This window comes from Nycticebus coucang, chromosome 4, assembly GCF_027406575.1.
Source record: "Nycticebus coucang isolate mNycCou1 chromosome 4, mNycCou1.pri, whole genome shotgun sequence".
Lineage (NCBI taxonomy): Eukaryota > Metazoa > Chordata > Mammalia > Primates > Lorisidae > Nycticebus > Nycticebus coucang.
In genome coordinates, this window is record NC_069783.1 from 139,959,398 (window position 1) to 139,982,078 (window position 22,681).

Here is a 22,681-nt window from a genome sequence, read left to right on the forward strand (position 1 = left end):
AATTGGGGAAACTCTGAGTAACTAGTTTGTCTTGAGTGAAGAGATGAGTATGTTATTTCTGTACTTGTTTGACTAGTTTTTATGTCTAACTCTGCACCTTGCACACAGGCCCTCCAGAGAGGCTTATTTACCGAAGCTAACCCAGGACAGGAATGCTTTGTTTTAGTGCATAGATGCAGACACTCACTTAGCCTCTGCCCCAGAAAGGTGCAGTAACCCCTGGCCCCTTTTGCACATCAGGGGAGTAGGTACTTGAATCCACTGTCTCTCTGGCCTGTACCTTCCAGAAAGGAGGGCAGAGTTCCTCTCATTTGCAGTAGGATATTCGTGAGTTACCAGTCCCAAAGGGATTGTCAGGGATGGAGGGTAGGGGAACAGAGAACGGCTGGTGACTGGGGCGGAAGCCAGGGCCTTTGTTCCTCTTGGCACCTCTGATGGACCCTGCCCTCTGCTCCACAGGCTGGAAGAAGTCCCCCTGGAGGTGCTGAGGCAGAGAGAGTCCAAGTGGCTAGACATGCTCAACAACTGGGACAAATGGATGGCCAAGAAGCACAAAAAGGTGAGGGGGTCTATCCTTGGACCTTGGGCTGGGAGTGGACTAGCTGGGGAGGAAGAGGAAGGAACTTTAACTTAGGAAGGCAGGGACTTCTCCAACTGCCAGGAGCCTTAGGTGTCCTTCATCTGCTAGTGGGGTACAGAAGCTGGCTGGAGGGCAGGGATAAGATTGGGCCTCCACAGATGACTTTAGATTTATGCAGAACTTTGTCCTGGAGTTAAATTCAAAGGCACTTTTAGCCAGTAGCCCTTATAAGTAGCTTTCCCCTAGTATTCTTGGGATAAGGCCTCAAGTGCTACTTACCACCTATCAGGATTTTGTAATACTAATAATAGCTAACATGTATGGAACATTTGCAGTATCCTTGGCCCTTGTCTCAGATAATTCTTATGACATGCTGGTGTTATAAGTAATGGTAGTATCCCCACTGTATAGATGACCTGCAGAATCAAGATCTGAACCCAAGCAATATAACTTTAGCACCTGCCCTCTTAACCACCACAATAAGGAGCCTAATTTGATGATTTCTCTCTTGCTTCCTGGCCAAAACCAAAACAAAGAATAGTAACATGACATTTTATTAATGGTCTTACAAAAATGAAAACACCTAGTAGTTCTTTTCTAGTCAGACCAGGAGAACATTCTTGACCACCACTCTATTTTTTTTTTTTTTTTTTTTTTTTGAGACAGAGTCTCACTCTGTTGCCCAGGCTAGAGTGCTATGGTGTCAGCTGAGCTCACGGCAACCTCAGACTCCCAGGTTCAAGCAATCCTCCTGCCTCAGCCTCCTGAGTATCTGGGACTACAGGCACCTGCCACAATGTCCAGCTAACTTTTTCTATTTTTTAGTAGAGACAGGGTCTTACTCTTGCTGCTGGTCTTGAACTCCTGAGTCAAGTGATCCTCCTGTTGTGGCCTTACAGAGTACTGAGATTATAGGCATGAGCCACTGCCCCCAGCCTTGGCCACCACTCTTAAGTGTGTGTTGATGTCCTTGGCCACCTCAGCAGGGTCTAGTTACTTTCTGGCTTAGAGGAGGCCTGTTCAGAGCCTCACAGCCAGGGTCTCCTCTGTACAAGTTCTCAGTCCAGAGTGAACCCCATCCCCACTGTCTGCTGACACACTGGTCTGGTCTGATATAGCACAGCTGGCTGCAAGGCTGAGCAAAAAACTCAGGACCAACAGTCAGGTATGGGCTTGGGCCCAACCCCGTTCTCTTCCTGTCTTCATGAATGTGGCTAGCTGTGTAACTTTGGGCAAGTCACTTTACCCTCTCAGTGAGTTTCTTTGGTCAAGTGGAAATGATAATCTTGTTTGAAGGTTCCCCACAGAGTGGACTGTAAGTGCTTCATGGACTGTAAAGCCCTGTTCCATGGGAGAGGCCTACCAAGGCTAAGCCTTTCTTACTGTTCTTTGTGGACTTTGGGGCACTCATCATTTTTTTTTTTTGCTTTCAATTTCAGCTGGCTTTCACTTTTCTTAGTTTGAAGGGGGTATTTTTTGTTTTTTTGTTTTTAATTTTCTTTTTTTTCCTTTTTTCCTTTAGCAATTCTCTTGCCCTTTGCCTCCCAAGTAGCTGGGAATACAGGCACCATCCACAACGCCCGGCTTTTTTTTTTTTTTATGGTAGAGATGGGGTTTCACTCTGGCTCACTCCAGCTCATGCTGGTCTCTAACCTCCCAGTTCAGGAAATCCACCTGCCTCAGCCTCCCACAGCGCTGGGACTACAGGCATGAGCCACCACACCCGGCCTTTTTTTTTTTTTTTTGAGATAGAGTCTTCTGTCGCCCAGGCACTAGAGTGCCATGTTCAGCCTAGCTCACAACCTCAAACTTCCTGGGTTCAAGGGTGACTCCTGCCTCAGCCTCATGAGTAGCTGGGAATACAGGTGCCTAATTTTTCTATTTTTTAGTAGAGACAGGGTCTCACTCTTGCTCAGGCTGGTCTTGAACTCCTGAGCTCAAGTGAGCCTCTAGCCAAATGGTTCTCAACCTTCCTAATGCCACGGCCCTTTAATATAGTTCCTGTGGGTTGCGACCCACAGGTTGAGAACCACTGCTCTAGCCTCAGCCTCTCAGAGTGCTAGGATTATAGGTGTGAGCCACTGTGCCTAACCATGGGCACTCATCTTTTGTTTCTTAGAAAATCAATCTCTGTCTCTCTCAAAAAGTTTTAAGGCAGTTATTCCTCAACTGGTTCCTGCCTGACTATGGGGTCTGGTTCCAGGCATTAGGCTTTACCTTGAGCTATCGCTTATTCTCCAGCTGTCTGTTGTGGTAACCGGTGGTTGGCAGGGACTATGGCTCTGGCCTTCTCAAATGGGGATTCTAGAGGGGAGCCTTGGGAAACTCCTCTCAACAGAGCAGCCAAAAGCACTTCCTCTTCCCCTTTGCTTCCTTGGCATTGTGGTTAGAGCCCAAGGTCTGCTTTGTCTATCAGAGGCCTCCATGAGAGTGCACCAACCTGTCCTACCCAGAGCACTAATCCACTGCTCCTTTCCAGACTGAAACCACCAGGTGCCCCTCCTCTCACCTCATCTGTGGCCATATCAGGCCTTGTCATGGGAGCTCTTCTTGCCTGCCTATAGAGGCTTGTGTTCTCCTTCTGGTCTAGAAGTCATAGGAATGATAATACCCATTTCAGGAAGTAGGCTCCAACCCACCACTTCTCTTGGACTCATACATAACCCTGCTGGGAGAGTGTCCTCCTTCCCTGGCCATGTCTAGGACAGAATTCTGGGCCTACAGGGTTGTAGCTAGAATGCTGTCTTCCCCTGTGGGGCCCTGCTCTCCCAGAGTTCAGCAGGTAAGGGTATGGCCTCACTCAACTTTCGACCTCCTATCTCAAGGCCTCACCTGAGAGGATGATAGTGCTCTGTCTTTCTGGGAGCACTTTGTCATACTGTATCCTTACTGATTGCCTAAGGCAGGTAGGGTAGAGATAACCACCTTCAACCTTTATGCTGAGGGGGATACTGGAGGCCAGAGTGTTTACCCCAGCTCTCTGTCCCAAGCTTCCCAGCACTGGGCCAGCAGTTAGGGCGGGGCCTCTTTGGGAACCTTGGTAAACTGAAGGTGCTCTAGGGCTCTCCTGGCAGAGGCCAAGTATGATTGGGGAGTGTCTCATGCTGAACTTGGCCTTAGGGGAGCTTGAAGGGCCTGTGATTCTGGGCTGTATGTGTCCTTTTACCAAAGCTTGACCAAAGTGACTTCCTTAAGGAGACTCTTGTCCCACAGCAGCAGGAAACTGTTCCCAGAGTATGGGGCAGTTCCCTTCAACTCCCTTCCTCTGCCCCTTTTCCAGAAGGCAGTCCTAGAAGTTCTCACTTGGTGCCTGTGACCAGCCACTACTGCTCTTCCCCACTGCCCCTCAGCCTCATCTGCCTGGCTTCTTCCTGGTTCTTGACTCTCCCTGACCTTTGGAAGGTTTTCTCTTGTTTGCGCTGGTCATCAGGAAAGCCAGAGCATATGTGCTCCCTCCTCTTGAGAGCTTCTAATGGGACTGTTTGAGGGGGTTTCCAGGTGAGGGAAAATTAGGTGTAAGCCAAAGCCCTGTAACTGGGATGGAGGGTGGAGAGGAAGCCGTCACTTAAGGAACACAGACTGTGTTCCACACTAAGCACGTTTTTTCCTTTCTAATAGAATCCTTTCAACAACTCTGCAGAGCAGGAGGTATTATCATTCTGATCTTATAGTTGAGAAGTGATTGTCTCAAGGTTGGATTTAAACTCACATCCAGATGTTCTCCTCATGCCCTGGGCACCCATCTCCTTTATCCCAAGTCCAGCTGCTTAGTGCAGGGGCTGAGGGACTATCATTGGCTGCCTCCCCCACCTCCATTCCATAGGAGTAGTGCCTCTGCCTTTGCCCTCATCCTCCCTGAAGGGTCAGGACAGCTGTCTTCAGACCCTCATCCTGGCCCCAAGCCCACATTCCCCATCCATCTCTGAGAGGCCAGGGAAGTGGAAAGCACATGTTTCTGGATCCCCCTAGACTGTGTGGTGCAGCTAGGAGGTATGTATGGGTCTCTGATTGTATGACTTTAATCTCCCCCATGCTTCAGTTTCCCCATATGTAAAAAAACATGGTAGTTTTCAAACTGAGTTTTGGGAGAGGAAATCTTCTGGTAGAAACAGTCTGAATTAAGCATTACCTCTGGGTCATGAGCTACCTCAACTACTTCTGCCCTCACTACTACTATTTTATGAGTGGCAGAAAAGACTTAGGCCGTTTTAGCAAGGGCTGGGATTAGGATTTACACCCAGGCCAACTGCCTCTGCACCAGGCTCATGATCCCAAGAGCTAAGGGTCAAGGAGACAAGAGAAGGGATTCTTGACCAAAACAAAGAGGAAGCCCTTTAAGCAGGAAGATCCCATCTTCTGAGTTCTGCTAGGATCTTTCCCCTCTAGCCTGACTGTGTCCTGCCACATTACTACTTAAAACAAGACCTCCAATGGCGGCGCCTGTGGCTCAGTGAGTAGGGCGCCGGCCCCACATGCCGAGGGTGGCGGGTTTGGACCCAGCCCCGGCCAAACTGCAACCAAAAAATAGCCGGGCGTTGTGGCGGGCGCCTGTAGTCCCAGCTGCTCGGGAGGCTGAGGCAAGAGAATCGCGTAAGCCCAAGAGTTAAGAGGTTGCTGTGAGCCGTGTGACGCCACGGCACTCTACCCGAGGGCGGTACAGTGAGACTTTGTCTCTACAAAAAAAAAAAAAAACAAGACCTCCAAGAAAAGTGCCCAAACTACCTGATTTTGATGCTTCTACTCATCTGTTAGCCTCTGAAGAGCAATAATAATTTATTATTATTATAATTTTTTAAGACTTTAAAGTGCCTCGGGGATCCCTTGAAACTAATTTTCTATTTCTGAGGACTCCCTGGATTCATGATAAGAGATGGCGATATGGTTTTGAGGAATTTTTTTTTTTTTTTTTTTTTTTGCAGTTTTTGGCCAGGGCAGGGTTTGAACCCACCACCTCCGGTTTATGGGGTCAGCGCCCTACTCCTTTGAGCCACAGGGGCCACCCATTGAGGAATTTTTTTTTTTTTTAGGATGAAAATTGTCCTTTCTCTTCAGTACTTGCCTCCTTTTAGCATTGAATTTATCACAGGGACAAAAATCGGTTAATATTTTATTTCTAAGTCTCCCAGCCAACTCCTTGCCCAGAATTTATGTGGTGCCCTTTAACTCCTTGAGGAACAAAAAGGAACTCATTCGAACTGCCAGTATTTACTGTGGACCATAAAAGTACAGTGAATTGTACTGTGGTAAGGTTTCTGAGATGCTCTAGGGGTGTAGCATATAACTGCCATTCTTCTTCATTACTGGATTGAATTTTCTTTTTATTTTATTTTATTTTATTTTATTTTCTTATTTTATTTATCCTTCCCTCCCTCCTTCTCTCACTCTGGATTGAATTTTCTTTTCTTGCTGTTAGTCTCCTTCATATCACCTCAAGGTTTAGATTTGTGGAGGAACAAGCATATGGGGATAATAGTCTTAAAGGAGACATTATTTATAATCATAAAGAGGAGGAAAGAAAGACTTGTCCATTTTGATATTTTGCTGTAGGTGGCCAGTTTTGTTTCTCATAGGGAAATCTGACCCACCTGTTAACGTTGGCTCCTAAAGAACTGCTGTTGTAAGCGGCTCATCGAGAGTTGAAATTGTGTAGCCTTTTCGGGAATATGGAAAAGGAAGAAAGCCTCAGGACTACTGCCCATTCAGTCTTGGGAAGATCTGGATGATTCTGTACAAGCAAAAATGACTTGAAATTTATGTGTAGACACACCTCTACCAATCCATCTTCAGCTGACTGAATGTTGTATGACAGTCCTTCTCCAAACCAAAGCAGGGTAGAATGTTCTGGTTTCACCACAGATTTTCTACTCATTTTATTTTTGGAATCAGCTTATAGATTCCAAGTCTCTTTTGTATACAACTTTCATTCTTTTGCTTTATTAAAAAATAATTTTGTTTCATATTTAAAGCACTTGTATTAGTCAGTGATTCATGTTCAGCATTATTTGAGCCATTTGCCATTACAGAAAGAGAAATACGGGTGGCGCCTGTGGCTCAACAGAGTAGGGCCCCGGCCCCATATGCTGGAGGTGGCGGGTTCAAACCCAGCCCTGGCCAAAAACTGCAAAAAAAAAAAAAAAAGAGAGAGAAATACTTATTTGTGTTTTAAATAAAACTGGTGTAGGAAAGTAAAAAACAAAAAATAAAATGCCCAAACTATGCCTGTGGGCATGTCCTGGTTCACCTCAGAGCTACCTTTCCTGCATCTGCAACTGTGCCCCAAGAGTGCCATTCCTTCCCTGGGCTTACCCAAGTTCTGTGGTTTCATTTTGATTCAGAAAATGGGGATCTAGAGTTCTTTTTTTTTTGAGACAGAGCCTCAAGCTGTCACCCTGGGTAGAGTGCTGTAGCATCACAGCTCACAGCAACCTCCAACTCTTGGGCTCAAGCGATTCTCTTGCCTCCGCCTCCCAAGTAGCTGGGACTACAGGCACCCGCTACAATGCCCGGCTTTTTTTTTGGTTGCAGCCGTTGTTGTTTGGCAGGCCCAGACTGGATTCAAACCCGCCAGCTCAGATGTATGTGGCTGGCACCTTAGCTGCTTGAGCCACAGGTGCTGAGCCGGGATCTAGAGTTCTGTGGACTCAGGAACACCTATCTTGTCACTGGACTTCAGGGACTGTGGGACTCTGCCATCACCTGGTGGCAGCATATCTAATTGGCAGTCACTTCCTCCTTCTACTATAGGATGTGTGTTGTAGCAACAGTAGGAAAGTCCTCTTTTCTCCTTGTTTCTGCTCTTACTGATATGTCCCCTGAAGGCCCAGTAAGCACTGACTGGGCTGAGGAACTTGCCTGAGCAGATACATGGGCACAACTGTCCTTTTGACTTTCAGATCCGCCTCCGGTGCCAGAAGGGCATTCCACCTTCTCTGCGGGGCCGTGCATGGCAGTACCTGTCAGGAGGCAAGGTTAAGCTACAGCAGAACCCTGGGAAGTTTGATGTGAGTTTCCCTTTCTTCACTCTGCCCTTCCTTCCTTGTCTTTTGAGATCCTCCCCATAGCAGCCGTCCTCCATGTGCTCACCTGGACCTCAGCAGGATGAGCTGTCCTCCAGTTAGATACCTGATTTCTTGGGCCCCCATAGGCCCAACTGTCCTGGGTACCTGTGACTCCTAGAGCCTGCAACCCTGAGCATCCCTCAAAATGATGAAGGGTGGTGCTGCTCCAATTTCATCTCTTTTCCTTGATAAGCACTCAGGTTTTGCTTTCTTAGGCTCAGCAAGTTGTCAGGAGAGGACACTCAGACCACTTCCCTGACTGCCTTGAGCCTTTGGGGGGCTTGCCTCATAGGACCATAGGCCCCTCAACACTTCCTGGCCTTCCATCCTCTACTCTTCTTTGTACCTCATCCAAGCCTGGCCAGACACCACAGTCTACCTGTGTGACTGGTGAGGTCGTCAGCCCGGGGAGTGGCAAAGCCAAACCAATATTCCCAGGGGTCAAAGCCAGTTAGAATAGTCATGCCTCTCGTGTCCTGCTGTTCCTGATCCAAAGAGTAAAATACCTCTCCATTCACTGAGCTGGCCAGCTCCTCCTACTCTCCTAGGGAACTACAGGGAGGCAGTCAGCTTCCCTGGGCTTGCCCTAGCTTATCTGCCAGACCTGGCCCTAGGCATTAGGACTTCTCCCAGGCGTTTGGGACTAGTAGCAGGTAGACAGTGAGACAGAGCTGCCAGCCACCAGCTCTTTGCTGACTTACCTCAAGCTTCAGTGAACACTCCTGTTCTGCTAAACATGTTCCCTGAGAAGGGCAGGCAGGGAAGGGCCAAGCAGCCTAGATTTTCTGCTGTTGACCTGGAGAGGATGAAAGCTGTTTATTGGTAGCACTTGGCCCTGGTAGTGGTGGTGGTGGTGGGAGCTGGCAGAGTGTCTGGCTAGGGCAGCTCTGAACCACATATTAGATTCTCTCCAGGGAAGCACTTTCAGGCCCCACCAGAGCACCACTTCACTCTAGAGTCTTCCTCCCAGAGACTACATCTCCTCCATTTCAAGGGGCTGTATCCTGAGACGACCAGGAGCTCATGGCAGGAGCCCCGTTCCCAAACCCATAGCTTATATCAGGCTGTCAGAACCAGGCCTGAGAGCCAAGAGCGTGGGTAGCCTGACTAGCCTCTCAGTTGTATAGTTCCACAGGTGTGAACATGTCCAAAGTGTGCACAGCATGATGCAGAGCTATGTGCCTGTGTGTGTGCGCACAGTGGTGTGTCCAGAGAGGAATAGGCCACCTCCACAAAGTCTGGAAGTTTGCTTATGGGAGGAGGTAGATTTGGTCTCCTCAATGCACCCAAGTGAGTGACAGGTTCCTGCAGCAGTCCTGGGGACTGGAAGAGTGGTTTGTGAGCACCCCTGGAAAGACATAGCCTATGAGTGACCCAAAGAAACATGAGAAGCTCCCTTTGGCTGCTGTGAGTGCATGAGCCAAGGCAGGGAACACTGAGAAGGCTGTGGTGGCAGCACATAACCATACCTGTGCCCCCTGCCCCAACCAGGGCCCTCCATTCAAGACACAGCCCTGGTGGCCAACTACAACTCTAGCAGTCAGGATAGGTTCCGTGGGCCCTGCCAGCTCCATCTTCTCCTGCACTTGCTATTTCTTCCTCCTTCCTTGGGCAGACAGGACCTTCCTATCCTTTTTGACCTGCGTTTCTTCTCTGGCTTCACCTCATTATAGTACCAACACCTCTCAGGCTGGCAGAGGCCATAGGCCCATTGACTGCAGTACCTGCTCATCTGCCAGCACCCTTTCTCCTATAGCTACACCCTTTCCTTTTGTCACCATCCCACTTGTAGCTGAGCACCTTGAGCTGCTGAGGTAGCAGATAAACACATCCTAGGAACTGACTTTTGGGGTTCTCAGATCCTTACTTCATGGGAACCACCAGGAGAATTTTGGGGGCCCTTTTTGACAAAAGTGAACTTGCATTATGCTCAGACAGGACCTAGAGGTTCACAGGATACATACAGGCCTCTGTGCCTTTTCCCTTCCCACTGTGTGTCTGCTCCAGAGCGCTCTGTGGAGGCCCCAGCTGCTTCCTACATCCTCCAGCCTTGAACACTGTCAGCCTTTCCTCTCAGTATTTAGTCTCTAGTCAAGTTCTTGGCACACTAGGTTCTTTAGCTTAATGCTGGGACACCCCCACTCAGGGGCACAAGAGGGAAAAAGACTTTAGTATAAAGTCACCTACTGATCAAGGCCTGGCCTGGGTTGGTGCCCACTTGGTATTTGCTGAGGACCTGGCCTCCCTCCCAAGGTCCTTGTTCGATGCTGCCCCTACCCTGTAGCAACTTGTACTTGCTTTACATACCTGCTTAGCCCTCTAGCTTTCTTTCCTATTTATTTTTTCTTTCCTTCTTTAAAAATCAAGGTATGAATTATATAGAGTAAAATGCACAGATCTTGAGTTTTGACAAATAATATGCTTCCATGTAACCAACATGCAAATCAAGATAGAGAATGTTTCAAATGACTGAGAAACGATTTTTCTTTTTGTAATAGTTTTATAAAGATACACATGCTAAAATGTTCATGGAATTCAAAGAAAAGAGTTAAACTTTGCTGAAACCCCAGCACCCAGAGAAGCAATTGAGGTTAATAGTTTGACAGATGTCATGTCTTTCTAGACAGCACCCTGTGCCAGTCACTCATACACACCTCTCCCTGAATAGGTGAGAAGCACCTAATCCCGGGGCTGGGATTTATAGCTCTGAGTCAGACCTGGCTTCTAGTCCTGACTCCACCATTTTTCCAGCCACAAGAACTTGGATAAGTGAATTTTTGTTGATATTCAGGTTTTGTTTGTTGCTTTTGCATCATGGTCTGAGATTCTCATCTGTAAACAGGATGTTGTGATAGGACCAGTCTTTGGGGATGAGGAGAAGAGTTAGTGAGGACCACAGGTGCTCCATACTCAGCTCAGGACCTTGCTCAGAGCACTGGTAACAGATGATAGCTATTGCTTTGATAAGTAGCCTTCCATCTTAAGGATGTGACATAATATGTCTGAGTCCTAAATGAAGTACCTAGAGGTTCTTTCAGCCACAGAAAGGTGGACATTCTCGCCCACATGGGTCTTCCTAGAGCTAGGATTCCTCCTTAGGGTATCCAGGGCCCTTCTTTTCTTGCCCCTTTGCCCTTACCAGGCATCCTTACTTGTACTTTCCTTCTCGTCCTCAGGAAGGACCAGTCCATGATAGGATTGGGTGGGCATTGCCTCTGGTGCAGGGTTCCTCCAGTACCTGGGACAACTGTGTTCTGTCAGGAAGGGCCCGCCTCCATCTTCCACGGCCCCTAATGTGTGCCTTTTCTTCCAGGAGTTGGACATGTCTCCTGGGGACCCTAAGTGGCTGGACGTGATTGAACGTGACCTACACCGGCAGTTCCCTTTCCATGAGATGTTTGTGTCCCGGGGGGGTCACGGGTGAGCAGGCTGGGCCCTATAGGCTGGGAAGTGACTCTAGACCCTATTGCTCAGGTGCAGAAGAGGTACAAATTTTGGGGAACTCAAGTGTCCAAAAGCTGAGTGCCCCAAACTCCACTGTCAGCATCTCCCCTTTTTGGTTTGAGTCTAAGGGGTACCATTTTCTCTTACCTTTGAGGTAGCTTTCATTGACTCTTCAGAGTGCTAGAGCTTGCCCAGTCTGCCTCTCTCCTAGAAATAGCTTTCAATGGGGAGAACGAGGGTTAGAAGGAGTTGGGTGGGTGAAGAGTATACAGGAGGGCCGAGATGGGACAGGAGGGATGAGATGGGGCAGGCCAGGGACCAAGACAAAGTTGGCCTAGCCATGGGTGGCATCTGTGGCTCAAAGGAGTAGGGCGCCGGCCCTATATACCGGAGGTGGTGGGTTCAAACCCAGCTCCAGCCAAAAACTGCAAAAAAATAAAAAATAAAAAAGTTGGCCTAGCCCATAGGTCAAAGCTGCCATGTAAGGGGCTCCCACTTCCACCGACTGATACATCCTCACCCTGTGCGGCATCCTGTCCTGGCCCTGCTCCTGCTTTGAGCCTTTGCCCTCCTCTGTCACAGGGGAGCCCCAGCCCACTTCCCTCCTTTGGTCATGTGGTAGTGCAAGCAGGAGACTGTCTCCTTGGAGACCATAGCAGGTCACCTCCCCTCTCCAGGGAAGTGCAGATTCTAAAGTACTTCTGGCCCAGTGGCACACAGGTAAGGGCAGTGGGCAGCAGAATCACATTGCTGCCCTTCCTGGTTGGTCTCTCCACAGCCAGCAGGACCTGTTCCGTGTGCTGAAGGCCTACACACTGTATAGGCCTGAGGAGGGCTACTGCCAGGCCCAGGCGCCCATCGCCGCTGTCCTGCTCATGCACATGCCTGCGGAGGTAGCACCAGGCCCTGGGTGGGTGGGCGGGATGATGGGGAACCTTGGGCAGCAAGGTCTCACCTGTCTATTGCCCATAGCAAGCCTTCTGGTGTCTGGTGCAAATCTGTGAGAAGTACCTTCCTGGCTACTACAGTGAGAAACTGGTGAGTACTTGACTGGCCTGGACCTGCCCCAGGCTAGACACATTCTGTGACCCCCTCCTGGCCCTTCTCTCCAAAGCAGCTCCACGGCCCTCTGTTGCCTTCAGGTGTGAGTCCCATGCCTGCCAGGTCAGGTCTCTTGGGCTCTGCCATCATCAGTTCCACACTCACTTCTGCCTCCTACAGCTCTGGCCACTGGTGGGACTGAAATTCATCCAGGGCACCCAGTTCCTTCTTGCTGTGGCATTGGTCTAGGCTGAAACCTCTATCTGGAAGCTCCATTCCCCAGGCCATGCCCTGAAAACTCCATTGCCTCAACTTTCAGCCTCAGGGAGCTTCCTTGACCCTGACAGGCAAGATTCTCTGGTGATTGTCCCCTTTCCCACATTGTCCTAGGGACTTATCCCCCTCTCCTTCCCCCAGTCTCTTTCTGCTCACATGCCCCTCCTCACTGTAAGGCCCACAAAGGGGACCAGCTGTCTCTGGCTTGACCATGCTGTATCCCAGCATCCTGTAGAGGCTGGCACCTTGCAGACTGCAGCCTCCCAAGGAATAAATGATTGCCTTCCTGCTCATGGCCCTATGGCTTCCATGTCCCCTCAGGAGGCGATCCAACTGGATGGGGAGATCCTCTTCTCATTGCTGCAGAAGGTATCACCAGTGGCCCACAAGCACCTCAGCCGGCAGAAGATCGACCCACTGCTTTACATGACAGAGTGGTTCATGTGTGCCTTCTCACGCACCTTACCCTGGAGCTCTGTGCTGCGCGTCTGGGATATGTTCTTCTGTGAAGGTACTGGGTAGGATTGGAGGGAACAGCCTTGCCCCCAGCCAGAATATAGGCATACTCTATTTTTTGCATTTACCACCTGCCCCCCATGCAGGAGTCAAGATCATCTTCCGGGTGGGGCTGGTGCTGTTGAAGCACGCGTTGGGCTCCCTCGAGAAGGTCAAAGCCTGCCAGGGCCAATATGAGACTATTGAGAGACTACGGAGCCTCAGCCCCAAGATCATGCAGGAGACCTTCCTGGTCCAGGAGGTATGACCCACATCTGGCCCTTACCAGAAGGGGGTGGGACATGGTAGGAGTCCTTTGGAGGAAGATCTGGTAACCTTCTGCCCCTGAAGGTGGCTCAGCAGCTAGGAGGATATGGGTAGACGTTATCTTCCTATCTGGGTGAGGAGCATGGGGCACAAAGGGGCCTAGCTTTGCAGGGCTTCCTTATCTGAGTCATTCAGGAATGAAGAGGAATAGTGACCCGTAACCCTCTCTTCTTCCCTGGTACCACATTCACAGTTTTGGCTCTATTTTCCATTTTTACTTTCTTTGTGGCTACTTGTCTCTCAGGGGCTATGAGGTGACATTTGCACGGTCAGCTTCTCTTGGTTGAGGCAAGAGCCAGGCTGGGAGGAGGGCTGATGCCAGCGTGTGGGGCAGAAGCAGAAAAGCAGTAGTGCATTTTTACACCTGCTTCTCGCACCAGTTGCTGAAAGCTGTGGCTGTACCCCCATTTTATATGTGAGAAAATGGAGGTTCACAGAGGCAGGATCACAAAGCAACCTCCCCTAGAGTCATCCAGCCAGAAGGTGGTAGAGCTGTGATTTGAGCCCACGCAACAAGGCTGCCCCCAGTAGTGGTGGGCGGCAGGTTAACAGAGAGCAGCTTTTGCCCTGAGTCTTATCCCTCCGGCCCCATAGAGGGACAAGTGGAACTCATGAGTTGTAAGCAGCCTTCTTCTCAGAGGCAGTGGGTCTCAAGGGTCCAGCTCATCTGGCATTCAACTCTGGGATTTATGACCACAGCTTGGGACTAGACCCCCATCCTTCTTGGGGTCAGCCTTTAGTTTTCAGGCTGGTGGATGCTGAAGGAGAGCAGGGGCCTTGCTGGGAGGCAGAGGGGGAAGGTCCTTTCTGGTGCTCATCTGCCTGTCACTGCCCCTGCAGGTGGTAGAGTTGCCTGTGACAGAACGCCAGATTGAGCGTGAGCACCTCATCCAGCTGCGGCGGTGGCAGGAGACCCGAGGTGAGCTGGAATGCCGCTCCCCACCCAGGCTTCATGGTGCCAAGGCCATCCTGGATGCAGAACCCGGCCCCTGGCGTGCCCTGCAACCCTCACCATCTATCCGCCTGGTCCCAGATGCCCCCTTCCCTGGCTCCAAACCCAAACCCAAGCCCAAGCTACCCAAGCAGGCCCAAAAGGAGCAGCAGAAGAGGACAGAAGCCAGTGGGCAGCTGGACAAGACCCCAACCCCAAATCAAACCATGATGGTGGCCGCTGCAGGAGATGCATGTCCCCCACAGGCTGTGTCCCCAAAGGACCCGGCACCGCAGGACCCAGTACCCCAGGACCCAGCCCCTCAAGACTTGGCTCCCCAGGACTCAGCCCACCACCACTCCCAGGAGAGCCTGACATCCCAAGAGAGTGAGGACACCTACTTGTAACCCCGGCAGCTCAGGCCTCTGGGATGGGGTCTTCATACACTTAAGTGATTCTTGGGTTGACATTCTAGGCCCACTCTCTGAGGGCCCAACTGCTGGGCTGCTGTGCTGGGATAGTCTGGCTGGCCCAGCACAGATTCTATTTGAGCTGAGCCTCTTTATTTATTTTCTCTAGAATGGAACTCGAGTGGGCCTTGCCAGGGCAGGCAGACACCAGGGCCAAGTGGGTGGTGCCTCACTCAGCCTCCTCCTCCTAGGGGGATGCTCCCCAGGGCTAGGGCACTGGCATGAAGGGAGTGGGTGGGGTGTTCTTTTGTGTAAAATAGAAACATGGTTTTGTACAGAAATAAACAGGCTTGTGTAGACCTGGTGTGCAACTAGGAGCTAGGGAGAAGGTGCCACCCCATTGTTTAGCATCTCTTCTCCATGCCCTACACAAGCCCCTGTCCTGGACCCCAGCCCAGCACCAGAGCTTCTCTTGAGAAGTACTTGTGCCACAGGACATGCCAAGTCTGGGGCCAACCCCTGTTCTTAGCCCCCATTTTTACTCACCCCAACCCTGCTGCCCCGTGTTCATCTTCTGCCATGAATGAGGGACACCAGAGCTGGAGTCCAGGGCTGGGCATAGCAAGGTGTGCTCCCCACGCCTTGGTCCCTACCTATCATTGAGGGGGAAGGGGCACCTTAAAGAGGAGGTTTTAGGGTCTTGCTCCTCCAAGACCTGGGATAGATGCCACTTCAGGCTCCAGTAAGCTTCTGAGTACCCATTCTGGGCCAGGGGCTGGCAGCAGAGGTGGAGCGCCATGCATATCTTCACATTCTCAGCCCAGACCTCCATCAGGGCAGAGCAGTGAGGGGGAGAAATGTGTCCTTGATAAAATGCTGCCTTCCATTTAAGCACTTCCATATGCCAGGTTGGACTGGTGTCCCATGGCTGGTCAGGTAGGTTCTGTTGTTATCCTCATTTTACAGATGAGGAAACAGGAGCTGAGTGGGAACAGACCCTCTTGCCAGCAAGCCAAGCTAGATTTGTACCCAGAGCTCTCACTCATCTCTCTCTTTGGGGCCAGGCAGGCCTGCAGTCACAACCTGATGACTGGCAAGGGTGAGGACAGGGTGTCTCTGGGAAAGGCTCCCCCCTTCTGCTGAGGAAGCAGCTTTTCCAGTTAAACAATAGCGGCTGTTCCTGGCAGATGACCAAGCTAGGCCAGTCCATAGAGGAGGCGGGTGGAGAAGGGAGGAGCAGAACCTCCCTGGAAGCTTGCAGGCCTGGAACATCCTGTCCTGGTATAGCTGGGGATACTGAAGCCTAGGGAGAGTAAGGGTCAAAAGAGAGGGGCCACCACATTTCTGCCCCCTACTTCCTCACCCATATGGTGCCCCCCATCTGTACTTGCCATTGACAAAATGGGCTTATCCTTTGAAGAACTGTCCTTCTTTCCCTAGTCCTCCTAGGGTACAGGCCAGGATGTGGCAGCTGTATAGCGTTCCATAGAAATGTGCTGAGACTGAAAGTCCAGGGAGGAGGCTTAGCTTGTTTTCCATCTGCCTGTGGTAGAGGATCCAGAACAGCAGAAGGCCTGCTCAGGCCTGCTGTGTCTCAAATCAGGCCTGAGGCCTACTTTAACCTACTTGGTTTAGAGCCTCAGATCTGAGGCTTCAGGGTGTTCGGGCCAGACAAAGAGAGCCCTGGAACATGGCTGGCCCTTATATAGAGCCAATTTGGGCATGCTGATGCCTGTTTAGCCTTGGTGTCTTCTTGGGCCTGCGGAGGCCTGATAAATCTGAGTGTCTGCCAGGGCTTGGGGGCCTCCTTGAGCCTGAACCAAGTTTAGATGTGCTCAGGCCAGTTGGGTTCTGTTAATTGTTGCAGGCTTTGGGGAGGCCTTGGCAAGTCACCATTCTCAGGTCTGAGGTCTGAGTATTCAGTGAGCCTCACCTGTATGGGCCTGATCCTTAAAGTCTGTGCCCTGGGCATTCCTGGCTCTAGCACTGCTTGGCTTAGTTTATATTGCAGGACCTCAAGCCCTTAGGCTGGGCCACCTTCAATCCCCTACCCCCAAAGTATGTTGCTCTTGTAGAGATGTTACCCTATCTCTTACTTTTATCTCTGTGCCCCTGGTGGGGAGACTTATATTCTGAGCGTTGAGTGAGAAGAATGAGTGGGGCACCAGGCCAGATTTCATCTTGTCAGCCCACTCACAAAGCAGGGAGGGGTATACATCAACATCATTTCTGGGCTGTTGGCCCTGCCACCTGCTGAGCCATCAGAGGAAGGAGAAAGGTATCCTGATGCTGTTGAGAGGGAATCACAGATTCCACTGAGCTGCAGACCTATGCCCCTGTACGTTTCAGGGGACTGGGGCAGCGTTCTTGTCCCAGCTGAGCTCCGGTTTGACTCATCCCAATCTCAATGACCTCAGTCATACGACCCGCATGGTGGGGGGCTTAAGAACCGAAAAAAAAACCCTTGTTTCCGGGATGCTCCTACTCCTGCACCTCAGGCGTCCTGCGGAAAGGGCGGAGCCCGGGGAGGGGGCGCGGCAGGGGCGGGGTCTGGAGGATGCGGAGAGGGTGGGGTCAGGCAGTGATCCGGAGCCGGTGCTAAAGGGGCGGAGCTGTCGGGGCCGGCCCCTTGGACTGGAAAGCGAGGTGAGGCCGGAGGGAGAGGAGGAGGCGTGGTCACTCAAGCCTCGCCTCACGCAAGGCGTGGCTGTCAGGGAGAGAGTTGCCACGCCGGGCTGGGCGGGTCCGCTGTGTAGCAGACGGCGTGGACGCAGCTGTTCAGCGGCTCCTTTAAGTCCCGGGCACCACCCCCGGCGCCCCACCTCCCGCGCGGCCTGGGTCTAGTTTGCAGCGGGGTCGGGTCAGCGCCAGCTGCGATGGAGCTGCACATCCTAGAGCACCGGGTGCGGGTGCTGAGCCTCGCCCGCCCCGGTCTCTGGCTCTACACCCACCCTCTCATCAAGCTTCTCTTCCTGCCCCGCCGCAGCCGGTGCGCCCCCGGGTTCGAGGGCGCAGATGGGGGTTGGGGGCTCTGCTGTAGTCTCGGGCTAGGGTCGGAGTATTAGGATCGCATGAGGCAGGCGAGCGGGAACGGGTGGGTACGGTTTCCCCCCTCCGGCCGCCATCCGGTCTGGGCCTACCTTCCCTGGGACCGCCGCCTATCCGGCCCCCTGGGCCAAGGCACAAATAGCCTGGGGTGGGCAATGCTTAACTCAGAGTGGTGTCAAATGGGGGCACGGCTACCTGGCCACTGCGGAGTCAGAGGTTGGACTAGAGGACCCAAAGTCCAGCGCTCCCTGGGTTGTCGCCTAGAGTGCGAGCCTGTCCTCCCTCCAGGAATGGAAAACGGAGGGCTCCCAGGGAGGTTGGAGGCGGAAAATAGTTCCTGGAGATGGGGCCCACACCCCATTGCCTTGGGGAGGAAATGGAGGCTTGAGGGGGCAGGAAGACTCCCGGCGGGGGTCTCTCAGGGCGGATGGAGAGCAGTCCACTGGCGCCATCCCCTAGTTCTCCACCCCACGCTGAAGATGCTCCCCACCCCCAACCAGGTGCAAGTTCTTCAGCCTGACGGAGACCCCTGAGGATTACACGCTCATGGTGGATGAAGAGGGCTTTAAAGGTGGGGGCTGGTCTGGGAAGGGAGAGCATGGGAAGGACTTGTCTCTCCCCTTTACAGGATCCTTACCATATATTGGGATCCACCCCAAGACCTCTGTGGATCATGGTTCAAATGCTGCTCCAGCACTCACTGGCTGTGTGTCCTTGAGCAAATCACTTCCCTTTGCTGAGCTATTTCCTCTTATGTAAAATGGGTATAAAAGTTCCACAAGTGCTTTATAAACTTCAAACCCATGAAGGGTTGCATGTGAGGGGCAATTAGCAGTCTTTAGGAGGCAGCAGGGCCTCAGTTATGGTTCCCTGTGGCTGTTAAAACCTCCTGGACGTATATCCTTCCAGACTTATCTCCTTGATTTGGGTTCTCTGCTCCCTTGTTGGTCTGGAAACTTGTGGAGCCTGAGGGTTGAGGAAGGAATGCAGGAACAGGCAGCCATCCCAGGGCAGGGTCCTGGAGGCCTCCTAGTTGTGCTTGAGTGAACAGCAGCCACCCTGGACCTGGCCCCTGCTCAGGGCTGGACACCAGCCTGGTCCCTCCCTGGGCTTATACTCCTGATGGGTTGGCCCAACCTCACAGGCCTGCTGTCACAGGCCAGCCAACTGAGCTTGGCCTATCTACTACTGCTCCACTTTAGGCCTTAGTTTCCCTGTTTGTACTGTAGGGAAGACTGAATCTGCAAAAGGGGAAGGAGAATAACCAGCTAACCCATCTGCTGGTGCCCCCTAGTGGTGTCATGTGGTGCAAAGCCTCTGCTAACCCACAGAATACACCATCTGGGACGTAGATACTGTCATCCCATTTTACAGATGAGGAAACTAAGCCTCAAATCACTGGCCTCAGTTCACACGGCAGGTAAATAGCACAGCTGGGATTTGAACCCAGGTCTATCTGAATCTGGAACTCAGATCTTAAATAGGAAGTTTCAATCCTCTGTAGGCCAGCACCTGAAGTACTTCTAAGTCTGCATATACAAAGACTTCAAGAGAAAAACTGGGGGAGAGATCCCCAGTCTCCAGACCTGCCATTACTTTAATAGTGTCCTCCAAGGCACAGATAGGAAAGCTGAGGCTCAGAGAGGGGCAGGTACCAGCCCTGCAGGCCCTGACTAGGCATGTGTACCCTAACCACAGAGCTACCCCCATCTGAGTTTCTTCAAGTGGCTGAGGCCACATGGCTGGTGCTGAACGTGTCATCTCACAGTGGTGCAGCAGTCCAGGCTGCTGGGGTCACCAAGATTGCCCGCTCAGTCATCACACCTCTGGCTGAGCACCATGTGTCAGTGTTGATGCTGTCCACTTACCAGACGGACTTCATCCTGGTAAGTTTCCCACTGGTACAGGACAAGGTTGGCATGGGCGCCTGGGGACCCACTTGATGTGTCATCTGCCTATGGCCCAGGTGCGGGAGCAGGACCTGTCAGTGGTGATCCACACACTGGCCCAGGAATTCGATATTTACCGCGAGGTGGGCGGGGAGCCTGTTCCTGTGGCCAGGGACAATTCCAGCAATGGCTTTCCCAGAGCCCATCATGGTGAGGGCTGCCCCCTGACACCCAAACTTGGACAGACCTCCTCTTTCCACTGGGGCCCATCCCTTGTGTGGGTGGATCTGTGGATGTGGGGACACCAGCTGACAGGAGATGGCCCCCAAGGACCTGTTCCTGGAGAACATGATCCACCCTGGCCCAAGCCCCTCCCTCCGTGGCCACCAGAGGGCACCCCAGCCTACGAATGCCTTTTCACCTGCTGCTTCCTCCCTCCTGAGCAGGGCCCAGCCCCACAGTGCATCCCATCCAGAGCCCGCAGAACCGCTTCTGTGTCCTCACCCTGGACCCTGAGACACTGCCAGCCATCGCTACCACCCTCATCGATGTCCTTTTCTACTCACACAGGTGGGCTTTGTTTGCATTCTGTCTCTATCTTCACATCATTGTTTCCTGTGCTGTGTCCTACCACCAGGATCTGTCAATTTTGCAACTCTGTGCCTTGTCTTGTGTCTTGGGGTTCTTGGCAACCCATAATGGTCACTTGCCTTTAACTGACTTTTGGGGAAGGTCCCAACCCCAAAGATGGAGCTCTCTCCTGTGGTCTTTTTTTTTTTTTTTTTTTTTTTTTGAGATAGTCTCACTGTATCTTTCTCACATGTGGCTGTGTGTCCTTGAGCAAATCACTTCCCTTTGCTGAGCTATTTCCTCTTATGTAAAATGGGTATAGAAGTGCCATGAGTGCTTTATAAACTTAAAACCCATGAGGGGTTGTCTGTGAGGGGCAATTAGCAGTCTTTGGGTGGCAGCAGGGCCTCACTTATGGTTCCCTGTGGCTGTTATGGCCACAGGGAACCATATATCTCTCAGTAGAGTGCTGTTCCTTTACAGCTCACAGCAACCTCCAGCTCTTGGGCTTAGGCGATTCTCTTGCCTCAGCCTCCCAAGTAGCTGGGACTACAGGCGCCCGCCACAACACCTGGCTATTTTTTGTTGTTGTTGTTGTTGCAGTTTGGCCAGGGCCAGGTTCGAACTCACCACACTTGGTATATGGGGCTGGCGCCCTACTCACTAAGCCACAGGCGCCGCCCCTGTCCTGTGGTCTTGGTAGAACCATCCCTGAATTATACTCTGGTCCTGCCTTCTGCCCCTAGGGTTCTTTATCTTTGGCACAAGTAAAGTTCATCATCCTCCCTCATTCCTGCCTACACCTTCCAGGGGGCTGGACCCCTAGACAGGGAAGCTGAGACAGGAGGGCTTTCAGGCCATCCATGGGTCTGGATGGCTTTTAGGCTATCCTTTCCTAGAGTCTAGAGGCTGATTGGGAGGAGATGGAGTGGGCTGGGTGCCTGGCGAAGCCCTTGAACTTCCTGTCCCTCCCCAGCACCCCCAAGGAGGCAGTCTCTGGCAGTCCTGAACCCACCTCCATCCCATTCTTTGCCTTCTCTCTCATTGAGGGCTATATTTCCATTGTCATGGACGCTGAGACACAGAAAAAGTATGTGACCCTTAACCCCAATTGGACCAGACCCTAAACAGCCCCGGGTGGGGGGGGCATTAGACCCTGAGGTTGATCCACCCAGGGGTTTATGGTAGGGCAGGGGCAGATGGGGGTGCCCTTCCTACCACCCACCTGCCTCCTTAGGTTCCCCAGTGACCTACTGCTGACCAGCTCCTCAGGGGAGCTATGGAGGATGGTGCGCATCGGTGGACAGCCCCTGGGCTTTGGTGAGAGCTGCTCCCTGGGTTGGGGGTTTGGGAGGGTCTCTGGGCAACTGGGGTGAGCCACATGCACACCTCTTCCACCCTTAGATGAATGTGGGATCGTGGCCCAGATTGCAGGCCCCCTAGCCGCTGCTGACATCTCTGCCTACTACATCAGCACCTTCAACTTCGACCATGCCCTGGTGAGTATCAAGGGCTAGGATGGGGGGCTCCTGCAGGGACAGTATCCCAGAAGTGTGGGTGGCGGGAAGTAGTGTCAGCTGGGCCAGGAAGTTGGGTAGCCTTAACCATTCCTTCCTACCTGCCTGCCCACAGGTACCTGAGGATGGTATTGGCAGCGTCATTGAGGTCCTCCAGCAACGGCAGGAGAGCCTGGCCTCCTAAGACCATTGAGAAACAGAACCATCTTTTTGCTCTCTCCTTGTCTCCAGGCTTCCAGAGACTTTTTTTTTTAAGAGACAGGTCCTTATTCTGTTGCCCAGGCTAGAGTGCAGTGGCATCATCATATCTCACTGCAACCTCAAATCCCTGGGCTCAGGCAGTCCTCCTGCCTCAGCCTTCTGAGTAGCTGGGACTGTAGGCACACCACCACACCTGGCTAATTTGTTTGTTTGTTTTTTGTAGAGATGAGCTCTCAGTCTATTGCCCAGGCTGGCAGAGACTTCTCTAAACTATTTCTTCCAGCTCGGAGAAGAGTCCCCTATTTCCTGCTAGGGGACCCTTCATTCCGCTTTGTGTATGTAAGCTGTGTGCTGGCACCAGTTCTCATGTGGACATGTGTGTGCACCACAGGTGGAGTGGGCAGGTGCTAGCCCCACCATGTGTCTGCCCCCACAGGGGAACACTGTGTTTGGGGCCTAACCCAGCACTCCCTGCACAGCCTCGGCATTTGCACAGTCCCTGCCTGAGGCCCGAGCCAACTCCCATCCTCCATCATTAGCCTCCCTGGGCCAGCTGCCACCAGGACGAGGCCCTGACTTCCGTTCTACTTCTAGCTAGGCAGCCTTCCTGAGGCAGGTGAGTCCTGACAGTGCCTTCCCTCCTGGGGCCTCTGAGAAAAGTATTTTTACATCTCTGTCTTCTTTTTTTATTGACTTGTTAATAAAGGACTTTGTAATGGTTAGGCTGGGCTGTGGTCCTTTGGGCTCACCTGGGTCTGAGTCTCAGCCATGGCTCCACCTCAGGGCCCCTCTGTCTCGGGGCTGGGCTCCCTTCACTCACTTTTCATGACAGCTCCATGAGCAGAACGTGAGCCATCACCATGTTCCAGATGAGGAACCGAGGCTTTAGAAGTG

The 22,681-nt window shown here is 52.0% G+C and overlaps 2 protein-coding genes across 3 annotated transcripts in view; both read left to right on the forward strand.

Moving 5' to 3' along the window:
* TBC1D10A (TBC1 domain family member 10A) overlaps nt 1–14,921 on the forward strand; it is a 34,093-nt gene extending 19,172 nt beyond the window's left edge. Inside the window, exons 2-9 of the mRNA XM_053589593.1 lie at nt 460–559; nt 7,474–7,581; nt 10,952–11,058; nt 11,861–11,975; nt 12,055–12,120; nt 12,721–12,910; nt 13,002–13,156; nt 14,062–14,921. Of these exons, the coding sequence (XP_053445568.1) occupies nt 460–559; nt 7,474–7,581; nt 10,952–11,058; nt 11,861–11,975; nt 12,055–12,120; nt 12,721–12,910; nt 13,002–13,156; nt 14,062–14,559 (1,339 nt within the window). The 3' untranslated portion in view covers nt 14,560–14,921. The remainder of the gene's footprint in view (nt 1–459; nt 560–7,473; nt 7,582–10,951; nt 11,059–11,860; nt 11,976–12,054; nt 12,121–12,720; nt 12,911–13,001; nt 13,157–14,061) is intronic.
* A 2,180-nt stretch (nt 14,922–17,101) lies between these two features.
* CASTOR1 (cytosolic arginine sensor for mTORC1 subunit 1) lies at nt 17,102–22,507 on the forward strand. Of its 2 annotated transcripts, XM_053589600.1 has the most exons (9): nt 17,105–17,551; nt 18,111–18,181; nt 19,309–19,496; nt 19,577–19,709; nt 19,946–20,069; nt 21,046–21,159; nt 21,307–21,389; nt 21,474–21,568; nt 21,702–22,507. In XM_053589600.1, the coding sequence occupies exons 1-9, from the start codon at nt 17,439–17,441 to the stop codon at nt 21,768–21,770; spliced, it is 990 nt and encodes a 329-aa protein (XP_053445575.1). In that variant the 5' UTR covers nt 17,105–17,438; the 3' UTR covers nt 21,771–22,507. The 2 variants fall into 2 exon arrangements, with proteins under 2 accessions (XP_053445576.1, XP_053445575.1); XM_053589601.1 differs by lacking the exon at nt 19,309–19,496 and having other exon boundaries at nt 17,102–17,551; nt 19,518–19,709.
* Nucleotides 22,508–22,681: the final 174 nt, after the last annotated feature.